The sequence below is a fragment of the Anopheles maculipalpis genome, chromosome 3RL (assembly GCF_943734695.1).
Source record: "Anopheles maculipalpis chromosome 3RL, idAnoMacuDA_375_x, whole genome shotgun sequence".
In the NCBI taxonomy this organism is placed as follows: domain Eukaryota; kingdom Metazoa; phylum Arthropoda; class Insecta; order Diptera; family Culicidae; genus Anopheles; species Anopheles maculipalpis.
This window is the reverse complement of record NC_064872.1, coordinates 90,883,153-90,904,252: the sequence shown is the minus strand read 5'-3', so window position 1 is coordinate 90,904,252 and position 21,100 is coordinate 90,883,153. Positions and strand designations below refer to the sequence as shown.

At 47.9% G+C, this 21,100-nt stretch overlaps 4 protein-coding genes across 5 annotated transcripts in view; 2 read left to right on the top strand and 2 right to left on the bottom strand.

Annotated features, from left to right (window-relative positions):
• The window catches only part of LOC126561808 (regulator of MON1-CCZ1 complex), a 250,519-nt gene extending 248,356 nt beyond the window's left edge, over positions 1 to 2,163 (bottom strand). The window contains exons 1-4 of the mRNA XM_050218135.1: positions 1,988 to 2,163; positions 1,424 to 1,919; positions 964 to 1,359; positions 22 to 888 (exon numbers count right to left, since the gene is read on the bottom strand). Of these exons, the coding sequence (XP_050074092.1) occupies positions 22 to 888; positions 964 to 1,359; positions 1,424 to 1,919; positions 1,988 to 2,152 (1,924 nt within the window). The 5' untranslated portion in view covers positions 2,153 to 2,163. The remainder of the gene's footprint in view (positions 1 to 21; positions 889 to 963; positions 1,360 to 1,423; positions 1,920 to 1,987) is intronic.
• A 132-nt stretch (positions 2,164 to 2,295) lies between these two features.
• On the top strand, positions 2,296 to 2,829 carry LOC126563209 (protein PBDC1). The gene has a single exon (XM_050219836.1). It carries the CDS (start codon positions 2,342 to 2,344, stop codon positions 2,801 to 2,803), a length of 462 nt encoding a protein of 153 aa, XP_050075793.1. The 5' UTR covers positions 2,296 to 2,341; the 3' UTR covers positions 2,804 to 2,829.
• A 53-nt stretch (positions 2,830 to 2,882) lies between these two features.
• LOC126563313 (NADH dehydrogenase [ubiquinone] 1 beta subcomplex subunit 7) lies at positions 2,883 to 4,001 on the bottom strand. The gene is made up of 4 exons (XM_050219945.1): positions 3,872 to 4,001; positions 3,647 to 3,794; positions 3,184 to 3,352; positions 2,883 to 3,117 (listed from the first exon to the last, which is right to left on the bottom strand). The coding sequence occupies exons 2-4, from the start codon at positions 3,756 to 3,758 to the stop codon at positions 3,021 to 3,023; spliced, it is 378 nt and encodes a 125-aa protein (XP_050075902.1). The 5' UTR covers positions 3,759 to 3,794; positions 3,872 to 4,001; the 3' UTR covers positions 2,883 to 3,020.
• A 275-nt stretch (positions 4,002 to 4,276) lies between these two features.
• Positions 4,277 to 19,869, top strand: LOC126561241 (uncharacterized). Of its 2 annotated transcripts, none has more exons than XM_050217192.1 (6): positions 4,277 to 4,478; positions 7,947 to 14,180; positions 14,248 to 14,924; positions 14,989 to 15,115; positions 15,188 to 17,725; positions 18,592 to 19,869. In XM_050217192.1, exons 2-6 carry the CDS (start codon positions 8,066 to 8,068, stop codon positions 19,848 to 19,850), a joined length of 10,716 nt encoding a protein of 3,571 aa, XP_050073149.1. In that variant the 5' UTR covers positions 4,277 to 4,478; positions 7,947 to 8,065; the 3' UTR covers positions 19,851 to 19,869. The 2 variants fall into 2 exon arrangements, with proteins under 2 accessions (XP_050073149.1, XP_050073150.1); XM_050217193.1 differs by lacking the exon at positions 4,277 to 4,478 and adding an exon at positions 5,028 to 5,137.
• The last annotated feature ends 1,231 nt before the right edge of the window (positions 19,870 to 21,100 follow it).

Here is a 21,100-nt window from a genome sequence, read left to right as displayed (position 1 = left end):
CAGCACAATTTTTGCACTTACGTTTCAAAAAATCAGGACAACCACGAAGTCGCACATTTTTCATCTGGAAAAAGTTGTACACCGAATGGAATATTAACGGGTCACCGGTTTTGAATGCAGCCTCAAGATATTTTCTCGCCGGCAAGGAATCCGCCCCAGGCATCTGTTTCGCCAGCCGTAGCGCATCGATAACCTGGCCTCGTTCCAGTAGCACCTCCAGTATGATTTCATTCGCATTTAGCCGTGCCAACATATCAAGCGCCATTTGCGATATGACTGGATGCACGACGTTCGACAAAGATAGCAAAAAGCAGGCCAAAGCTTTCGATTCGTTCAGTGCCGAATACTTCAACAAAAACTGTAACGTGTCGAACTGTTTGTGGCTCACCAGATCAATCAAGAGTGCCTTACTTAGCTCGTGGTTCGCGTTGATTCCATTACGCGCTAGCGAATTTAGATACAGCAGCAAAATCTTTCCCATCTGTGGCGCATCGATGATGGTGGAAAATACGATCGAGTACATGTCGGTCTGATCGATCAGGACCCGCGGCGGAGTAGGAACTTTTATCGGCGATTTGGCTAGAGACATCAGCGCCATTTGGCTCTGCAACTCGCTGTCCAACACACTTTTGTACAGCGCGTTAAGCTTATGGAAAATGCTCTCGATCACGGGTAACATCGTCCCACTGTACGTGGTGCTCATCATGTCTTTCAGCACGGAAAGAATGACAGCTTTTCCTTCGCTGCGTTGAAGTAAAAATTCCACCAACCGTAAACGATCGGTGATTAGTGCGCAGAGTGCGCTCAACTTAAGCTGAACAAACCACAAGCATCCGAGCTTCGAATCGATCACAATATTTGGTTGAAACAGCACCCAATCTTTCGTATCTAAAAGGTAGGGAAAGGAGAGTGAATCAGTCATTGCCCATTATCGAAAAGCTGCCACCCAACCCAGCCACCAACATAATTCACAGTTCATCGTTTTCCCATCGAGCGATATGCTTGGAACTTCGAGCTGAAACGGTCGAATAGGTTTCGCCGGTATGATCGGTGAGTGTATGACGGCTCCCGTGCTATGTTCCGTTTCACTGCTACTAAGCGCAATGTCGAACAGCATCGAGCTAGCCGTCGCCTGATGGTGTACGATCACCACATCATCAACCACGTTCATGGCGAAACGACCACTCTGGCCCAGCTTAAGAATGTGGGATTTTTTCGGTGCCAGCCCAGGCCCGTTCAGCAGATAAATTACTACCTCAAACGGTCGGTTCGGTGGCTGTCTAAGAATCAATATTGCATTCGTTCCGTACAGCTGGGCGAGTGTCACGTCTTTTCCCATGCAGCCTTGATCGATACCCACTGAAAGAGACAGAAATAAAGAGATAATTTCAACTGTTTCCCCCCTTTGTCAGCGCAAACTTACGTTCCAGCCTGGGTAGCTTGGTGATTGTTGCCGGCTTCAGGATGATCGGTGTTAGAATAGTCCCCAAATTGGAGGACAACAGCGCAAACTTCGAAACGGGACAGTAACTGAACCAGTTCATTGTGATGCTTAGCGATTTGACGGATTTGAGGACACGCTTCTCAAAGTTGACCATCAATATCTCCACTCCTACGTTCGTGAACAGAGCTACCTGTCGCTCCTGCACCCAAACGAACCCATTGATGATGCTTTTGCCCTTGTACATTAGCATCTCCTGCAGGTTGGGCCGATGGTTTGGCAAGAAGCTGATAAACTCCACGGACGTCTCGCTACGCTGCACCGCCAGCACCTGATTGTCGATGGAGAACTTGATCGAGCGAATCTGTGCATCGGGCGTATCGGTCGAGTGTAGGTCCATGCAAAACACAAAGTTCTCGCCATCTCGCGCACCTTTCACTACGATTCCCGTAGCTCCACCCGAGCGGACCGCAATCACCTGCCATCGAAGAGAAACTTACTGCGTATCAAACGGAACACTTTACCTGGCCTAGCAAATGCACTTACCTGTTGTTTGGCATCGTCAAAGAATACGTTTGTCAGCAGTCCGGTACCGTCGAAACGAATCGGATCCGGGGACAGTTCCAGATAGTAGTGTTGTAATTCCGTGCCCATGTTTAAGCCACGAATCATCCGCTCCGATCTTATCGCTGAATCATAACAAACTCCCATTTGTTGACATTGCACAATCACAAACCCCGTTTGACGTTGCTGTGACAAGCACTCGCGGTACCTGTCAAATTGACGCTGCAAAAAACGTCAATCGAAACACAACGAGGTTGTTCATCGTTGTTTTGTTTGGAGGAACTTCTTTCGCAAAGGAAATTTACCGGATATTTGTCGTCGATTGCCGCTACCACAATGGACGTCCTCTCGAGACCGGCAGAAGAGTTCGTAAACGACGGAACTGTGGAGGAACTGTGGGCCGTAAAAGCGGTCGATCACGCGGAGGTACATTTCAATCTTCTGTGCAGTGTGGACCCTCGTCTACTTCGCCTTACACCGTACGACGATGAAATATACGATCAGTTTCGGCGCATGTTCCCGGACATGGATGTGCGGGTGGTGAACGAAAACGAACTTAAAAACTCGGACGCCAAAAGCAAATGGAGAGCTTACGTGGAGAAGTTTAATCGGCTGGAAGATTTCAGCTACGGCACACTGCTGCGAGCCGACGCAGAAGAAGAATTCCGACCGGAAAACGCCATCCTGGTAGTGCGTATCCAGTTCTGGGCGATCGAGGTGGCGAGAAATCGGGAAGGGCATAACGATATAGTTAGGATGAAGTTCCGTGGAAGAAACTTTAACCGAGACGTTGAATAAAACCGCTTCAATGTTTTTTTCTAACCACGACAGCCTTCTTTCGGATAACTTGCATAGTGTTTTCATACACTAGAATGGCTTCCGTTTCAAGTATGTACTTCTCTATTGACTCTGTATCCACATGGTGCGTTTCCGCCGAGTATCGGTAACGAAAACAACGTGTGCTCGAACTGAAATTTTCGCTGGATTGAAATTGGATCTTCAAGTTCACCCTTCATTACGCGTGCAGCTCTTGCGCCTGTTTCTTTTCGATTTTCAATTTTCGCTGCAGCAATCTCTTCTCGCGTTCGTATTCTTTCAGCCGGAGAATGTAGCTAAAAGTGACGAAAGAATAATCTGTTAGTCCTCACGAAATTCTACCCTGGTTAACAGGCACGTACTCATCGTATTCGCAGTTAAGGTATTCGTGCTTTTCGTGGGCACATTTGTACGCCCATGGCCAAACATTAGCCCGGCACGCACGATACTCAATCAGCTTGTGGGCACAGTAATCACGGGATTCCAGGGGTAACTTTGCTGCTTCCATTTCCTCTGGGGTAGCAATCATTACTGCAAAACAGAAACAACAGAAGATGGTAAGGAATGCTTGAGGAAATCGTCTTGATACGCGATTTCATCCGGCTCCACCAACTGGCGAGCTTAGTTTTGTTTTGACGCGCATGATGAGCCCTTGCTGCTGTGTATCTCCATCAGTTTGACATGTTATGTAATTAGATTGCATTTCGGAGCAAATATTCCGGTTCTTCTGTGCATTAACGCCGTGCTAGGTATCAGGAACTGTTTCCATCGATGCAAAGACAATCTACCGGACGTAAAGCCGGAAACGCTAGCACAAACTCTTACCCCGTTCCTTCCGGCCATTGGGAAAACCAAGGTTCGGGTCGAAACTCGGTTCCGTTAGCGGCTGCGGGGTTCCTTTCGGGTTGGTCAGATACAGCGACACGTAGTTACCCATCCTTACGCAGGAGCTCCGTGGTCGCCGCTAGGAATTCTGCAATATGTGCCAGAATGAATAGAAAACGACTTAAAAATGGATTTGTTTTGTAGGTGAACGAGATTTTCACGTACTGGAGTTTTGATGATTGCTTTGGATTTTCGCTTCTTTGACAAGCAGCATTTGACAGAAGGGCCCTTTTTTGACAAGGAACAGTGGTTTTCCACGCAGTGTTTTTGACGAGTTTTGTTTGCTATATTAGTCCTGCATTTTGGAAATACAAAAATTTTATAAAACAGATTAAATTTCTATCCTTAAGTGCAGTTTTCGTTGGAGTTAAATCTTAATTCTCCATCTAGTTTCATGCACCGAGCGAGCACTCCCTTGCGCGCGCGTGTATGTGTGTGAGTGCGTGTGTGACATTCTGTAGAAAAAAATGTTTTGATTTGTATATTCACCGTAAGTGTGAAAGGGACACAGCATCTCGTTTTCCTTGTTTGTTCGACTCAGCAAAACGAGATAGCAAGGTATAGCGTGCAACAGAGATGGAGAAAGCAATGAAAACGCCGTTCCGTTTTAATGGCTGCCGCGAGAAGGTGTAGAATGAAAAACGGTGAAATTTTACAGAAATTGTGCTAGAAAAATGTGCTAGTGGAGGAAAGGTGGAAGAAAAACTGTCCCACTAATCGCTACGCACCGTGTACGAGTGTTTTCCCAACTGCGCCCGCTGTGGTAAAGCAGGTAAATCCTTCTCGGAAAAAGTGGCCAACTTTGGGCCTGTGTGTCTCGTCTGTTCTGTTCACTTTGCTGAAGAGATTCCTCCTATTGTGTGTGAGTGTATGTGTATGTGCAACGCTGGTTGGATGTGCGAGCTCCCTGGCTAGTCGGCGGCGACGACGATGACCCGCTTCGGGGTAGTTATGTTCATGCTAAAATAATGCTTGCTGGTGCGTTCTAGAAGTACGAACCGGAAACATCCACACGGTTTTGTTGGGGGGCTAAAAGTAATTCCTGTGACTACCGTCGTGAATCCAAAATCCAGTGGTGCGTGCGTATATGAATGTGTATGTATGTGAGTAATGTGCGTGTGCCTCAGTTTGTGAGTGTATGTGTGTATGTATGTAGCGGAAGAAGTACGCCGCCACGGCTGGTTGCAACTGGCTGCGCCGGGTTCCACCCGTGGTTGTCTCGGTGTAACGTGTTACATTGTGATGTACAGTCACTGAGCAGCCAATTATGTTCCGGGCAAGTGAAAATGTCCCCGGCCCCTTGCATGGGTGTGTACAGGATGGCGCCACCAGGGTGTGCGTGATAATCTGCTTGGCAATATGCTTATGCTGCAATATCCCAGGATGAGTCAATCTGTATGAAAATTGTTTTCGCTGGAAAGTGTGAGCAGGGTGAACAAACTCATTCTCACAAAGAAATAAATCGAAGAACGCTATGATAATAAATGGTGGCAAAGTGTGGAAAATAAGCTACAAGAATCTAAATTCGTGTGATGTAAAGTTGTGATTAGAGCATCATCGGGGGACTACGTAGTAAACATGTTACATTCCGGGCTACTGGAACAAAGCAGGCATGGCCTAGAATGTCATTACGTCGAAGATGAAAGCAAAAGATGTGTAAATTTTCAGAATGGAGAATTTGTTGTTTGTTGTGAGCATATCAATAGCTTTAATTTAAACGACGGAACTATTGCAGTAATCCGACGCGAAAGTGTGCTCTCCCTAGAATACATTCTGAGCATGTTCTCGTCCTTTTTTGAGACCTCCTCCTCCTGCTAGCTCTTCCTGTACTCTGTGGTGCATTGCGAAATAAGCTGATTTATTTATTTATGTACCACAAGCCTCAATCCTCCCCTCTTGAAACACTACCAACCTTTTCCTGTTTCCGGAAAATTGTGGAAGAGTTATGTATTGCAGAGCGCACCACCTTAATTGCTAGTCAAGCATTCCGCGGAAATCTGACAGAGCAACGTATCATGTTGGGAGTTCAGCCATTGAGCCACAAAGACCGCTGATTAACTTCTCAAGCTGGACATTACTAGAAGCTATGGTGCGTGCAGAAACTAAATTGAAGGCATTCTTGGGGCCGATCGAACGATGCACTAAATCTAGAACAGCCCGATTCCTCGCTGCTCCGGAAGAACACACGTTCCGAACAGTTTGGGTCGACAATATTCTGTTTCTCTTGCCTTGTTGGATGTTCCGCATAGCGAAAATGATGCTTCCAGAAAACGCGGGTGTGTGTGCAGCAATGTTGAGCGAGCCTGCTGAAGTTGGAGCATTGGAGCCTTCGCAAGTCTATTCTCGAATAACGCAGACTCCACTCACGAACGCTCGGTTCGCGAGAAAGCTTCGCAGCTTCTCTCAAGCACCGGAGGTGCGTTGTATGTTGAGATTGAAACGGTTACGATGCACGCATCTCACTCTGCACTCACTCATCGCTCTCGCCGGAATGTTGGAGCACGGCATGATGACTGTGCTCTTTCCATTGGTGGGGTTTGTTTTGTGGGGTGGGCTCCAAAAAGCGTACCCTACCGCTCACACCCAGAGCTTCCTGGCAATGGACTGCGGCTGCCGAATTGGATTGACCAGAGGACCAACTCATCTGGCCCCCCTTTCTTCACGTAACGCCGGACACGGCGTGCCCGGTGGTCAGAGTAAGAGTAGTAGAGTACGGGTAGCAATGTATTATTCATGTGCAGATAGAAATGCAATGCAAACCGAATAATGACATACGAAACTAAATAACGTGCATACACACACGACCTGCACCTTGTGCCTGCGCTTCCCTTTTTGTTTGAGAGCTGCACTCTCGAATGCGATATGGGACACCATGACGACAGGCGCTAGCACACGGTTCTACAAGGGCGGTTTACAGTCAGGGCTGGGGGTAGGGGTACACAACATATACTCCTCACAAATACACACACCGACATACATACATACTAAACCGACCGACCGCGCGCACACGTGTGACGGCTAGGGAAAAGGAAGTAGGGGGTGATACCAAACGGGAGAGAATGGGGGGAAGGGGGACTGCTGCTGCTGGTTATGTGTTTTTGTATTATTAATCATGTACCCGTTTGGAGCTTTTATTTCAACAAGTACATAAAATTAAGAGTACTTCCATCCAATATCGATTGCGCACGCTGAAACACCCGTACTGGAGCCGCAGTGGCCAGAGAATCGTTTGATGGCGGATGTTTAAGATGGGCCACCTCCGGTAGGAAAGAGTCTGCATGTGCCCTGAAGGAATGTTTATGTTTAGCACTACAAAGGCACAACCACATTTTTTGGAGAATTAAGCATGTTTTTTGTCATTCATTTCGACCTTCAAATTGCATCACCGTTTGGCCCATTAGCGTCCGGCTAAAAACATGTCTATATGTCCGCCCTGGCCGTTCTATTACACGTCGTGCTCGCCACGAGCGGCCTCCGTTGTGGGAATGCGCATGAATGGAATATATTTCGCATGTACTATGACGACTTCCTGATGCCGATTTCGTCGTGCGTATATATGGTTGTGTCTTTGCTGCTGTCATCTCGGGACGGGATGATCCAAAAGGCCCCCTTTCCCTTGTGAGGCTCTCCCGTTTGCGGAATGGCAAACCGGGAGTGGGATGCTGTATAGAGTTCACTCTCCTCGAATGGCTGTGTCTCCCTTTCCGGCTAACTGTTTACTTCGTACACCGAATATGTTCTGTTGGTTTAGCTGTCTTTTTTCCCATTATCCATTTTCCGGCTCTTTCTGTTCTGCACGGATTTGTGTGTGGGTGTGAGAATGTGTCCAAGCCCGGGGGACACACTGGGACAGCATAAAATATTGCAGCATGTTTGGCTGCTGCTCGACGGCTGGAGGGACTGTCGAAATGATAATAGTGTCACGAATAAAATTATCCACTTGAAACGCTTTGCGGCCTAGAATTATGCTCTTTAAGCTGCACAATATGTTGCAAAACACCATGTTCGTCCTTGGAGCGGGTTTTATGAAATAAATTTATTGTTTGCTTACTTATCAGGAACTTCGCTTTTCGTCTGATACACTGGCCTTTCAGATTGATGCATCAACGTTTGGGTTGCATGTTGCCATTCCCATCCCATGAACTCCTCAACGGATCTAGAAGGCCTTACATAGTTCAAATAACTTGTCATTGTATCTCCATCAGACATTTCTAACGACATTTTTTTACCTCCTTTACAGCAAACATAAGCGCTACGCGGAGTAAAACAATCGAAGATGGGTGTCCTTTGAGTGGCGGTTAGTGCACTCGACTTCCAATCGAAGTATCAATTCCCTCGATCGTCAGTCCACGTACGATCATGGATCCGAACGATAATCACCATCCGCAGCCGGTAGCACCGGCAGACGGACCGGGTGGTCGTGGTGGGCCGCATACGACAGCAGGATCATCTAGTGGCACGGGAGCGTCCGGATCAGCTGCAGCAGCAGCAGCAGCCGCAGCAGCAGCAGCAGCCGCTGTCTATCACCATCCGCAATACCCACAAACCCCTCCGCATCATCTGTCGTCGGGTTATGCTGCTGCAATGATGGACCATCATCATCATCATCAGATGAAGGATCCTTACTACCATCATCATCATCATGGCCGACACTACACAGATCCGTATGCCGCCGCGATGCACCATGGTGCTGCATATCATGCGCCACCCCACGGTCCACCGCCTCCTCCACCGTCGGCTTTAGGTTCCATGCATTCGCAGCATTCCTATCCGCATCACCACCATCATCCGCATCAGAATCCTTACGGGCATTCGTATCACCACCAGCCATCAGGGAGCTATCCCGGATCGCAAGCATCGGCCGGTATGCATCATCATGGTCATCCTATCCATCATCCGGGCCATTCCTCATCGATAGGACACTACGGAAATAGTCAAGCGCAACAGTATCCAGGCTACGGGCAGCTAACCGGAGCAGCGACCGATCAGCTAGTAGCCCCAGGCGGACACTATACAGTATCTTCCACGGCTTCACACCATCACAATGCGCCTCTGGGTGGAGTTGCGTATCGGGATGAAAAGGATATGCACAGTAGTGGGCAGCAAGATCACAGTGGGATGGGGCCGAGTGTGTCCGGAAATGATGCTCCGGGTATGGGAGGTCCAGCAAATCCCGCATCGGCGGTTATACCTGCTACAGGCGGTGGTTCTGGGAGTAGTACAGCAACTAGTGGCAAACGAAAGATTGAAATCCTCGATAACATATTGATAAAGAAATCGAAAAACACACCATCCGATACCGGAATGCCGAGCATGAGCTACATGCACATTACTAATCACAGTAACGTGTACGGTCAACCCCCGGATCCGGCGCTTGGTGGCACGATGGCGACAGGAGACAGCACAAAATCGTCCTTCCAAATGTCGAATATACTGGACGATAAAAATGCAACCAAACAGTCAGCGCATGGACCTTATCCGGCATCCGAAGGAGCTCACACGGTAACAACGGCCCATCACCATATGCACCCGGTCGCCGGGCATGGTGAGCGTGAAAAGAAAGGCAATGAACAAGCCCACTATCACCATCATGGCAATACTGGCGGTAGTTCGAGCAGAAAATCATCCAAGGCATCGAAAGGTGGCGATTCTTCTAAAAACGATCGTAGCGGATCTTCTTCGACAACTGCCTCGTCGAGTGCAGGAATCGTGTCAGAAGCAGCTACCGAGCAGCATCAAACACCCGCCGCCACACAGCACATGGATTTCGATATCTCCGAGAAGTTGAAAGAGATGGGAGAGATCAGCGTAAAGCCGGTGTCGAAAAATGATGCTAGTGCCAAATCTCGTACCAGTGAGCTGGAGTGCAACGAAGAAATTTCGCTGGAAATCACAAAGAAAGATGCCGCAATGCGAAAGGTGACCAATTTGCGCAAAAACATCAAGGAGGTGATGGACGATAATCAGCTGGATGCATCGACGCTGGCCGCCCAGCGTCAGGAGTTGGAGCGATTGGCCCGCGTGCAGGAACAGCAACGAATAATACGCGAAGTTCAGCGTCAGCTAGCGCTGGAACGTCAGACGAACAAAACGGAGCAGAAGGTGATGCAGTTTTTGCAAGGACATGCGTCGATACTGAAATCACAGCAACCTAGCACGTCCAGTACGGCGGCGAGCGGTTCCAGTAGTGGGATTGCCTCAACGACTCCGATACGTGTTGGTTATACAAAGAATCCGTTCGAAACGCGAGGTCGACCGCCAAAGAATCGTCAGCTGATCCTTTCTACTGCTACTACAACGCTACTGACAGCGACCACTTCGTCCTCAACGACGACAACTGCGACGACCAATTTGACTCCTTCTGTTAGCATTGCTCCGGTGAAAGCTTCTTCGCTTGTGGCCTCGAATAGTGGTTCCTCCTCGACCATCCCGGTTCCCGCATCGTCTCCTACGATTATTCCGGTGCGTACGTTCGAAGAGATGGTAGACTCGGAGGAAGAGCTAGAACCGGAAGATGAACCCGAGGACGAAGATGAAGACAGCGATGGCGAAGTGATTGCGTTGCCCGAGAAGAAAGAAGTAGTGACAATCGACAGTTCGTCGGACGACGATTGTATCGTGCTGTCGGATGATGATGAAGAACCTGAGGACGAATCGGACGATGATCCACAAAACAGTGGACTGCACGTGAACGATGCGTACAATGTGCCGGATGATCAAGGCCGTGTCGTGATCAACGTTGGGCACGCTGACGGCGAGGAGGACATATTCCTAGCGCCACAGATCGCACGCATCATCAAACCGCACCAAATCGGTGGCGTACGGTTTCTGTTCGATAACATCATCGAATCGATCGAGCGGTACGATTCGTCGACCGGATTTGGTTGTATTTTGGCACACTCGATGGGGCTCGGTAAAACGCTACAGTTAGTTTGCTTCTGTGATATATTTTTAAGGCACACCAGCTCGAAAACGGTCCTGATCATTATGCCCATCAACACGTTGCAGAATTGGCTGAACGAGTTTAACACCTGGCTGCCGGAGGACGCGAACCACAGTCCGCTCCGGAACCATGGCGAAGTGCGGGCGCGCAACTTCCGGATACACATCCTCAACGACAGCCACAAGACACTGAAATCGCGATCGAAAGTCGTGCTGGAATGGGCTAGAAACGGAGGTGTACTGTTGATCGGTTACGAGATGTATCGACTACTAAGCCAGAAGAAGATGACCAAGAAGAAGAAAAAGAAAAAGGGAGCCCTGATGGAGCTGGAGGAGGAGAAAGAATCGACCGAGGAGCAGCGCAACATGTTCGACGACATACATGAAGCGCTGGTAAAGCCGGGCCCGGATCTGGTCGTGTGTGATGAGGGTCATCGGATCAAGAATTCACATGCGAGCATTTCGGTTGCGCTAAAGCAGATTAAATCCAAGCGTCGGGTAGTGCTGACGGGCTATCCCCTACAGAATAATCTGCTCGAGTATTGGTGTATGGTGGACTTTGTGCGGCCGAACTATCTGGGCACGAAGACAGAGTTTAGCAACATGTTTGAGCGTCCGATACAAAACGGGCAGTGCATTGACTCGACGCCGCAGGACATTAAGCTGATGCGCTATCGGGCACACGTACTGCACTCGCTGTTGCTAGGTTTCGTCCAGCGACGGTCCCATTCGGTGCTGCAAACTTCGCTTCCACAGAAGGAAGAGTATGTGCTGCTTATACGTATGACCGAGTTCCAGCGCAAGCTGTACAGCGTGTTCATGAACGAGGTCGTACGGACGAAAGCCGTTCCAAATCCGTTGAAGGCTTTTGCCGTCTGTTGCAAGATCTGGAACCACCCGGATGTGTTGTACAACTTCTTGAAGCAGAGCGAACGGGATCTAGACCTAGAGCTAGAAGAACCGGAACCGCCGCCAGTACCGGGAGCTGCCAAACCGGGTGAAATACCACCTTCCACAGGTATCACGCCAGCCACGTCGGGTACAGCGACTCCAATGGAGGTTGATACGGCTGGCATCACCAACACGATGGAAGTCCCACCAATACCTTCCACCGTACCAGCATGTGCTACTGTCAAAGGAGGTCGCAAAAATGCAGCCGTCCCTAAACCAGCCAAACCGCTGGCACTGAAAAAGGACGGTACCCCACGAAAACCACGCACATCTAAAAAAGCGGCTTTAAACAACAAGTCACAAGCTGTTGGGAAGGATGGCAAGATTGTACCGGCAGCCACTATTAGTCCTAGTAATGTAAATAAGGACCCGAACTCGATGATGATGGATACGAGTTCTGCTCCACCGCCGGCTTCTTCAGCTACATTTCCGAAGATGGAAGGTGTTACTAATGACTTTCCGAATGATGAAAGCGTGGTCAAGCAGGAAACTGGTGCCCACATGTATCCGCAGTCAGTAGATGGATCACAATACCAGGCAGCATACCCTTATCAGCCCTATCCTGGATCCGGTCCTATGCCATCGGGTCAAACCTATGGAAATTACAACCAGGATATGAACAGCATGATGGGATCGGATCAATCTAATGCGTATGGCAATACATACGATAATGGCGGTGCTAATGGACAGTACGGTAACAACAATAACCCGGGCGGCCCAGGAACTACCGATCCGTACAATAACAGCTACGGAAATACTTACTACAGGAATGATTATAACTCTTCCTATAGTCAATCTTCTGGCTATGGCGCTGGTGGTCATGAGTCAACCGGAACTACAGGATACGAATCAAATCAGTATCCTTATGGTGGAAATGCCGTCGAAGGAACTGCTCCCAACTCTCAGTATTCCAACAATTCGGGAGCACAAAATCCTCAGCCGAACAATTACTGGAGCGATAGCACTAACGTAAATGGTAACAATAGTTACTATGATGCTCAACAACAACAACAACCGCAGCTGCAACAGACTCCCGTCACCACTAATGACGCTAATGGAGATACAGAATCAGCTTATCCTGCGTATAGTACAGGGTATGGTGCATCGAACGGTGGTACTCAACCGCAACTAACTGCTGATCAGAGGGATACCTCTGGTATGTATACTTATCCGACCGCAGAACAGCAAACTTCGTCTGCAGCGACCGGTGCTCAAACGCAGCCACCAACTACTCCCTATGAAGATTATAATTCCTCTGCAACTCTGCCTGTCAATGGACTGCCCAAGTGGAATGGAGAACAGTCAAGCAATGGTAATCATACTTCTGGAGGAGAGTCTGAACTACCTTCAAGTCAAGACACGGATACTACTGCTGCCAGTAGCCAAGAAATTGTTCCCGTACCAGTAACTACTGTAGACAAACCTCCAACTGCAACCGAATCTACGTTAGAGGGCTCTGTTGAGGGTAATCCAGATGCTACTTCAACCATAACACAGGAGCAAGCAAATGCTCAGTACGCGAATCAACCATCGCTGGAAGATCTCAAAGACCCCGTGAAACCCGATCTAACCGCCGAAAAGCCAACTGAAATAGTCGATATGGTTACGAAAGAGAATGTTGTAGAACATGAGATTAAGCAGGAGATTAAGGAAGAGACGAGTACCGATGGCGAAATTAAAGAGAATAAGCATGAAACCGTTCAGATAAAGTTGGAAGAGCAAAATGAACAGATGATCCTGAAGACCGAAGTTAAAATTGAAGAAAATGGAGATAAACTACCGAGTGATGAGTGTGGAGAGGTGTCGGAAAAACCTGTTTCCGATAACTTGGAGGAGGAAAAATCCCACGAATTATACGAAGACGTAAAGCCCATCAAGAAGGAGGAAGTGTCAGAAGAGGTTGAAATTAAGCAAGAGGTGAAAGAACAGGCGTCCACTGACTCGGCGATTACTGCAATTTCGGACGAGAAGAAGGCTGAACAGGACAGCAAACCTATCGAACCTGAGTTAGAAAAGAACGACGACGATAAAACTCTGGTGCAAACTGTTGTTCAAGAGGGCGAAAACGAATTGGCGGAAGATGTGACACTTGTAAAAACAGAAAATGACCAGGAAAAGTCGAACGATGGCACGGCAACTCTGGAAGAAGGTGAAGTGATTATGAAAGAAGAAGAAAAAGAATCTCCGACTGATGATAAAGATAGTGTAACCACTACCACTGCAACCATGTCCACCACAACAACTACGACGACGACGGCAGTAAGCTCTACTACGACCACGACAACAACGACGACTACTACTACTGCAAGCGGTACAAAGGAAGGTAAAGGCAAGGATGCCAAGGACGAAATACCGTACGAATGGGCGTTCGAACTGATGAAGGGCTACATGCCGGACTTGTTGGAAAATTCGCCCAAAATGGAGATATTCTTTTGCATACTGGAGGAAAGCATTCGACTAGGTGATCGGTTGCTCGTGTTCAGCCAAAGTTTGCTGACGTTGAATCTGATCGAACGATTTCTGCAGCGCAACAAGATTCCTGGCACGGAGAACTATTGGTCAAAAAATAGTAACTACTTTCGTGAGTATATGGACGGGTATTTTAAAGGTGTACGAATCGTTCTAATTGTATGTGTCTTTTTTTCTAGGACTGGATGGTTCTACGGTGGCTCAGGAACGCGAAAAGCTGATCAACGAATTCAACTCCAACCCGAACGTGCATCTGTTCCTTGTGTCGACACGCGCTGGTTCGCTCGGCATTAATTTGGTCGGTGCTAATCGAGTGGTGGTGTTTGACGCCAGCTGGAACCCTTGCCACGACACCCAAGCAGTTTGCCGTGTTTATCGCTACGGCCAGAAAAAGCCATGCTTTGTGTATCGGTTGGTGATGGATAACTGTCTCGAGAAGAAGATTTACGATAGACAGATCAACAAGCAAGGCATGTCGGATCGGATTGTGGACGAGTGCAATCCGGACGCACATCTTTCGATGAAGGAAATTACCAGCCTCTGTTACGATGATGGTGAGGATGGTGAAATGAAGGATTTTAGCGAGGAAAAGGACAGATTCATCGACATCGTGATGCAACATCTGTTGGAGTCACACTCAAAAAAGCTGACTAAAGCACCGTTTGCGCACGAAAGCTTACTGATCGATCGGAAGGAGAAAAAGCTGTCGTCGGCAGAAAAGCGGCAGGCCCAGCGAGGATACGAGCTGGAAAAGCAGGCAGCAACCAAACCGCAATACTCGTACACGTCTATGGGTACTACTTATCGGGCAATACGTACATCTGATGGGTCGATTATTCATCGTCCTGTTGCATCGGTAAGGCACTCGTGTGACGGTGGGAATTTTGAAAACTTGAATTAATGTCTTTTGATTCTTTAAGGTGCGTCCTATGCAGGCAGGAGATGCGAACAAAACGAATGTAGCTGGAGCACGGCCAACCCGTTGGATACCGGCTGAAGTGTGGCAGCGTCAAGGCATGACAGCGCAAGAGATGACGCTTCCGATTGGTACGTAAAGCGATCTTTTACTTGATAATATTGGTGTAAGTTATATTTCTCTTCATTCGTTTTTTCTTTTAGATGTTGTGATTCCTACCAGCTCCGCGGACAAATCCAACATCGTATTAAAGGCAGGCCAGAAAGTGATGGTGCTCAAGTCACCCAAGGGTATCTATATGCAGCTAGAAAGTGGTAAAATTATTGCCATTCGAACGGCATTCAAAGTGGGTCAAAGTAAGGACACGCCACCAGCGAAGGGAGGCATTATTACTACCACGCCATCCTCAGCAACTGGCCGTCGAACATCGAACCTGTCATTCAGCACGACGAAAGCAACTTCTTCACTGCTCGTGTCGAAAAATGGTGCCGGTGCTAGTGGTGTTAGTGCGGGCGATTTTTCGGAAGGAAATTCATTAAGCATCGCGTCCAACTCGGACGATGACGAAAAGTCCGACTCGAGCATTCTTCCACTCACGATCAACGATGATGGTGACAGCGAAAAGGAAACGATGAGTGTCGATGATTATCCGGATAAACCCGGTACCAAGAAAGACCCCGATGTGGAGCATATCGTGAGTGACCGGACGACCGACACGATGATGAGTAGCACGAGCAGCACGAGCAATAGCAGTGGAATGACTGTCCCAACAACGACACCATCAACTACATCCTCCTTTACGAATGCATCACCTGCTAAAAGTGAATCAATCGATAAGTTCCCGATGATCCAGTCGGCGTACTCGCTAGCCACTCAACCACCGACTCATGCTTCGTCGCATCGTTCCGGATCGGGTGGATTGTCGCTACATGTTTCACCATCGCCGGCAGTTCAGCCAACAGCTACCGTCACCATCGATGACGATTCTCCGCCGATGAGGGAAAAGATGACCTACAAGCCAAATCTGGTCGAACGCAAAACGAAAGCATCACCTTCCTCTCTCAAGAACTATCGCCATAAGGCAAGTAAAGTTCAGGAAATTAATACGACAAACACGACGGTCGCTACGGCAATATCTGCGAGCAGTGCGGTGGTTGTATCGACTACGAATGCTACTACTACAACGGTGGCAAGTAATGCGAGTGTTTCGAGTATAAATCATGGCGTTGTGGCTTCTAAGGTGAATGAGGTAGCACACACCAACCCGGCGACTGATGCTCCGACTGCTGGAATGTACAATATGGCGCCCAATGCGAACACGCACAACAACCTGTACCATCCGGGTATGATGATGAACAATGATAAGATGTCAGCTAGTCATACTGCTGGTGGTAATGCATCGGGAATTACTGATGTGTACGGGCATGGAACTGCATCAGTATCAGGATACTCAGCTACATCTCATATGGCTCATCCAGGGAAAAAGATACCCATTACAAGTACTACTACTCCTTCGTCAACTACAGACACATTGACGACGAGTTCCCATCAGTATCCGGGAGGCCATCAGACGATACTGGCCGGTCCACCAGCAAGCTACGGAGGACACACGACTACACCAGCGACAGGTTCGTTGGTGGGAAAAAATCAAGGTCAACAGTCGGCTGTGACTTCTCCCTCCGCTTACAACAACAGCTCAGTTGGAACTAGTAGTAAGCAACATGCTTCGTGGATGCCTTACGGTTCATCTACCGGAAGCACTGGAGCTTCATCCACAGGAAACACATTAACATCTACAGCTTATGGCCAAATACCACAACAGCATCAGCAACAGCAACAACATATGCATCCACATGGCAATTTTTCACAACAGCAGCAGCAACCACCGCAACATCATTATCAACCGATGGGTGGCCAAATGCAGCACCGATTGCCCCACCAACCAACCCTTCCTCATCATATGGGCTTGCATCAACATCAAGCCACTGTTGGCGGTGTACAACCGCCTCCACCAGCACCACAATACGAATCTAGCTTAAATTTCCTGGAGAAAACAACTTCTGCGCTCATTAACAACCAAAATCAAAGCGAATTTCAAGCTTCCCTAAGTAACATCACCCGTTCACCAACACCCACCGATGGGTACATCGATTACAATCCGAAACCGACCGCACCATCAACGAAGAAGGGTGCCGGTAGCAAAGCCAAAACACCCAAAGCACCCAAAAACGATTACAATGCCGCTAAGAAGGCACTCAACAAACGCAACAACCCATCACCTTATACACACATCTCGTCCTCCTCCGCGTCGTCCTCGCCGTCCGCATCACCGGCAGTGATGAACCACACACAAAATACCACGACCACTGTTCCGTCGGCTTCGTCAGCTGCCGCTGTCTCGAGTGCTTATCATCATGGCTATCATGCGGGTACTGGTGGCGCTGGTGCAACTGTTGGAACATCGCCTGCAATGGGTTCGGTTGCTTCTCCTGCTGCAACAACGGGTGTGAATCAACATGCTGCTGGTTTGTACTACGATCAGTACGGTCAACCGATCACTCAGCACCATCAGCAGCTGCACCAGCCGGCGGGAGGATACGGTACGAACAGTGGCATGATGGGAACACCACCGACCAGTACGAGCAGTACGAACAACAACGGTCATGTGCTGGCATCACAACAACCGTCAACCGTGGGCGGTGGCTATGGAAATGTGCTACCTCCCGTGTCGTCTTTTGCTGGTGAGTTATGGGCGGGGGAATTGAGAGTCGAATCTTTGCTTACACGCGAGTGATTAGAAGTATAACAACACGCTTTATTCTTTTCTTTTCCTCATTTTATCTGTTCATTACGCGTGGGTTTGTTATTGTTTGCACATTATTCGTGTATGTGTTTTGTTTTGGCTTGTGTGTCTGTAAATAATGCGAGTGTTCGTACAGATTATAAATGGCCTTGGACGGATCGTGGTTAAAGTTCGAAGAATGTTTAGTAAATTGGGGACATTAATTTAAAAAGCCACTATAGTCAAGACCGTCTAACCCATTTTATGTTCGTGGTTAACAGCTTTAAAGATTCACTTGAAGAACTAGGATCATCTAAATCATATTAACTAATTAGCTATCAACGTTTTTAACACTAGAACGACCTAGCAGTCATTTTTAATGGTTTTGAATTTTTAAAGTGTAAAGTAAAGTTTTTAAAAGTAAAATCATAATATAATGATTTAAAATATTATTGAACGTGTATTTTTATTCATTCAAATGTTGTTTTGTGTTCTTGGTATTGGCAATAACTTAGGCTTGTGTCATTTCGACCGGAACAGTCAAAGTAACTGGTCCTTTTTATAGACGGATACCTCGAGTTCTATCCAGTCATTTAGACTGTCTCGAAGTGGGACTTTCCTAATCTTGGTCGTTCTAGTGTTAATTGGTATGAGCTGCAGCCTTACCCTATGGTGTTCAACGCATTTTTTGCATGATTTCGCATCGAATTGGTTTCGTTCATAATCACATTAAAATGTGGGTTGTCTGTTCCGGTTTTGTACATTTGTCTGTGTTGTCTCTTTTCTCTTTTGTGTGTGTTTCTGCTATGTGCGGTTATTGTATAGGTCCTTCATACACATCAACCAGCAACAGCACAACATCAACAGCCACCGTACGATCCAACTATTATCAACCAACCGGCACCGCAGAAGGTGGCAGCATTCCCACAGGAATCAGTTCTACTCCACAGCCACCAACAATGCATGCAGCAACGGATACGTCGACAACCGGCTATTCGCATCACCCGCCACAGGGCGCTCAGTCACATCATCGGCCCGCTTCACCGCCACAAACTGTTGCGCCACATTACTCGCAATCTCAGGCAACACCACCCGGCTTAACGTCTTCCAGGGGCGGTAGTGCCAGAGGATCATCAAGCGCCTCACAGCAACAGCAACAACAACAACAGCATCTTCCGCATCATATGCAACAACCTCAACAACATGCACAACATCATATGCAATATGCCGCACAGCAAACAACTCCGGCACCAGCAGTACAGCCCGACTATTCGATGCACACTCAGTCGGTGCCTCCGTACAGCTCAATGGGAGGAACCGCACCGTCAAATGCGGACGTAGGAACCGCTTCCACGGACACGGCAGCCACCGGTGTTTACCATCAACAACAAACACAGCAGCATCATCCGTCCCATCAGCAACCCCTGCAACACCAGCAACAGCAGCAGCTTCATCACTCTACGTCCGTTTCCTCCGCCCCAGGCTCCTTCATTCCTTACTCGTCAACTCCTTCGTCTTCCGTCGGATACAGTGCTGTCCCTTCGGTTGCCGTCGCAAGTCAAAATGCTACCACAACAACCAACACGGTGGCATCGGTCGCTTCATCGAGTAGCGCCACCAACGGATCTGCTTTCCATCGTCCGGAGAGTGCGATGACAATGGGCACTGTACCGGCGCCCTCTTCTGCTACTATCGTTCCACCCGTCTCGTCATACGACACACCGCCGACGTACATTCCGGATACGAACGCACCAACCACGGCCTACCATCAGTACCATCACGCACCGTATCAATCGTCTCAGTATCATCATCCACACCAAGCGCAGGGCTACTATCCTCCACCGCATCCGCCACCACCATCGGCATACTCTTACTATTCAACGTCGGCAGGACCGTACGGAGTGGCGCAACCTCCCGGAGCACCAGCACCACCAGCACCCGCTGGTCCCGGAATGGGTCCAACGGATTCGCAATACCACACATACCCACCACCGCCACCGGTGTCTGGTGCGGGCCCAACGACGACCAGCAACTACAACTATTCACCGTATCCAAGCCAACCGGGCGTTGGCCAATGGCAATAAGAGCATAGATTGGGAAGATCAGTTTCTTCACTGCATTTATCAATCGTTATCCACCTGTACATAGTGAAGCATATATGTATGTATATGTGGTGAGTGTATGTTGTGTGTACGTGTCTATTTAGTGTGCATATATGTACATAGATATTATCGTATTCGTATCCTCGCACATGGAGAAAACAAAAAAAAACTTCAAACGTTCTGCAAAAATATCCGACCCATATCTAACTACACAACAACTACTACTACATACTAAAGCCCCCTATTGATAGTAGCTACTTATTCCTACTATTGCTAGTACTGCTGCAACCTACAGATCTATAATAATTAATTACGAAAACCATCCTACTATCAACTTAAATTGCATAGCTTGGACAGTTTGACGGCACAGGTTCCTATCGGAGAAACAGACGGCGGACCGACATTACAAAATAGTCGTTCAATTAAACACCAGTTTTTCTTGTAGATTCTCAAATACAATTAGCAGCTAGAAAGGATTAAGTGTAGAAAGAATGAACAAGAAATCGAACGTGCAAGAGTGATCGTTGTCCTGTATGTCCCGCGTGTGTTGTAGCCATTACAGTGTGGGAACGATATTCTCAGTATTATTTCAGTTGAGCCTAAACTAGAAGGGTGAAACAGAATACCTTGGTGTTGTTGTGGTTCTGCGCCGGAAGTCATACTAAAACGTGGTGTCCCCTAAGATACGTGTTAGTGTAATCGGTTGTAAATATGAATGAATGTGTATGCTCTAAGGCCACCTCTCTTAAAACACACACACACACCTATTGTGCGCATCGTATACTGAAGTTTAGCTGTAGTCGCGCGCCGGCTGCTTCCACGCAACAGAATGAGTAAGTAATATTAGTAACAAAAAAGGAAAATACGAAATTTAAGGAGAATATGTTAGGCACATATCAGCTAGATTCAATCTGACTGAAAGTTTGTAAAAGTTTACTGTGCAATTGAAAATTGTCCGTCGAGTATTATAGTAATGCGGTGTTACATTTTAAGTTTTATCGTTTGGTATCTGAGAGGAAAACCAAAAGCAAAACAGAGAGAACACACCTTGTAAATTCTATTGGTTCTTCCTATATCCTTCATCCTTAAACCGTAGTCCCGCATTCCCCCCCCCCCCCCCGCCACCTCACCACCCCAGTGACAAGCGCTTGGATAGTTTAATGTTTCGAAAATGCGCCCTTGAAAGCGTTTAGTCTCCTGTAGTAAGTTGTAGTAGCGTCGTAAAAGCAAAA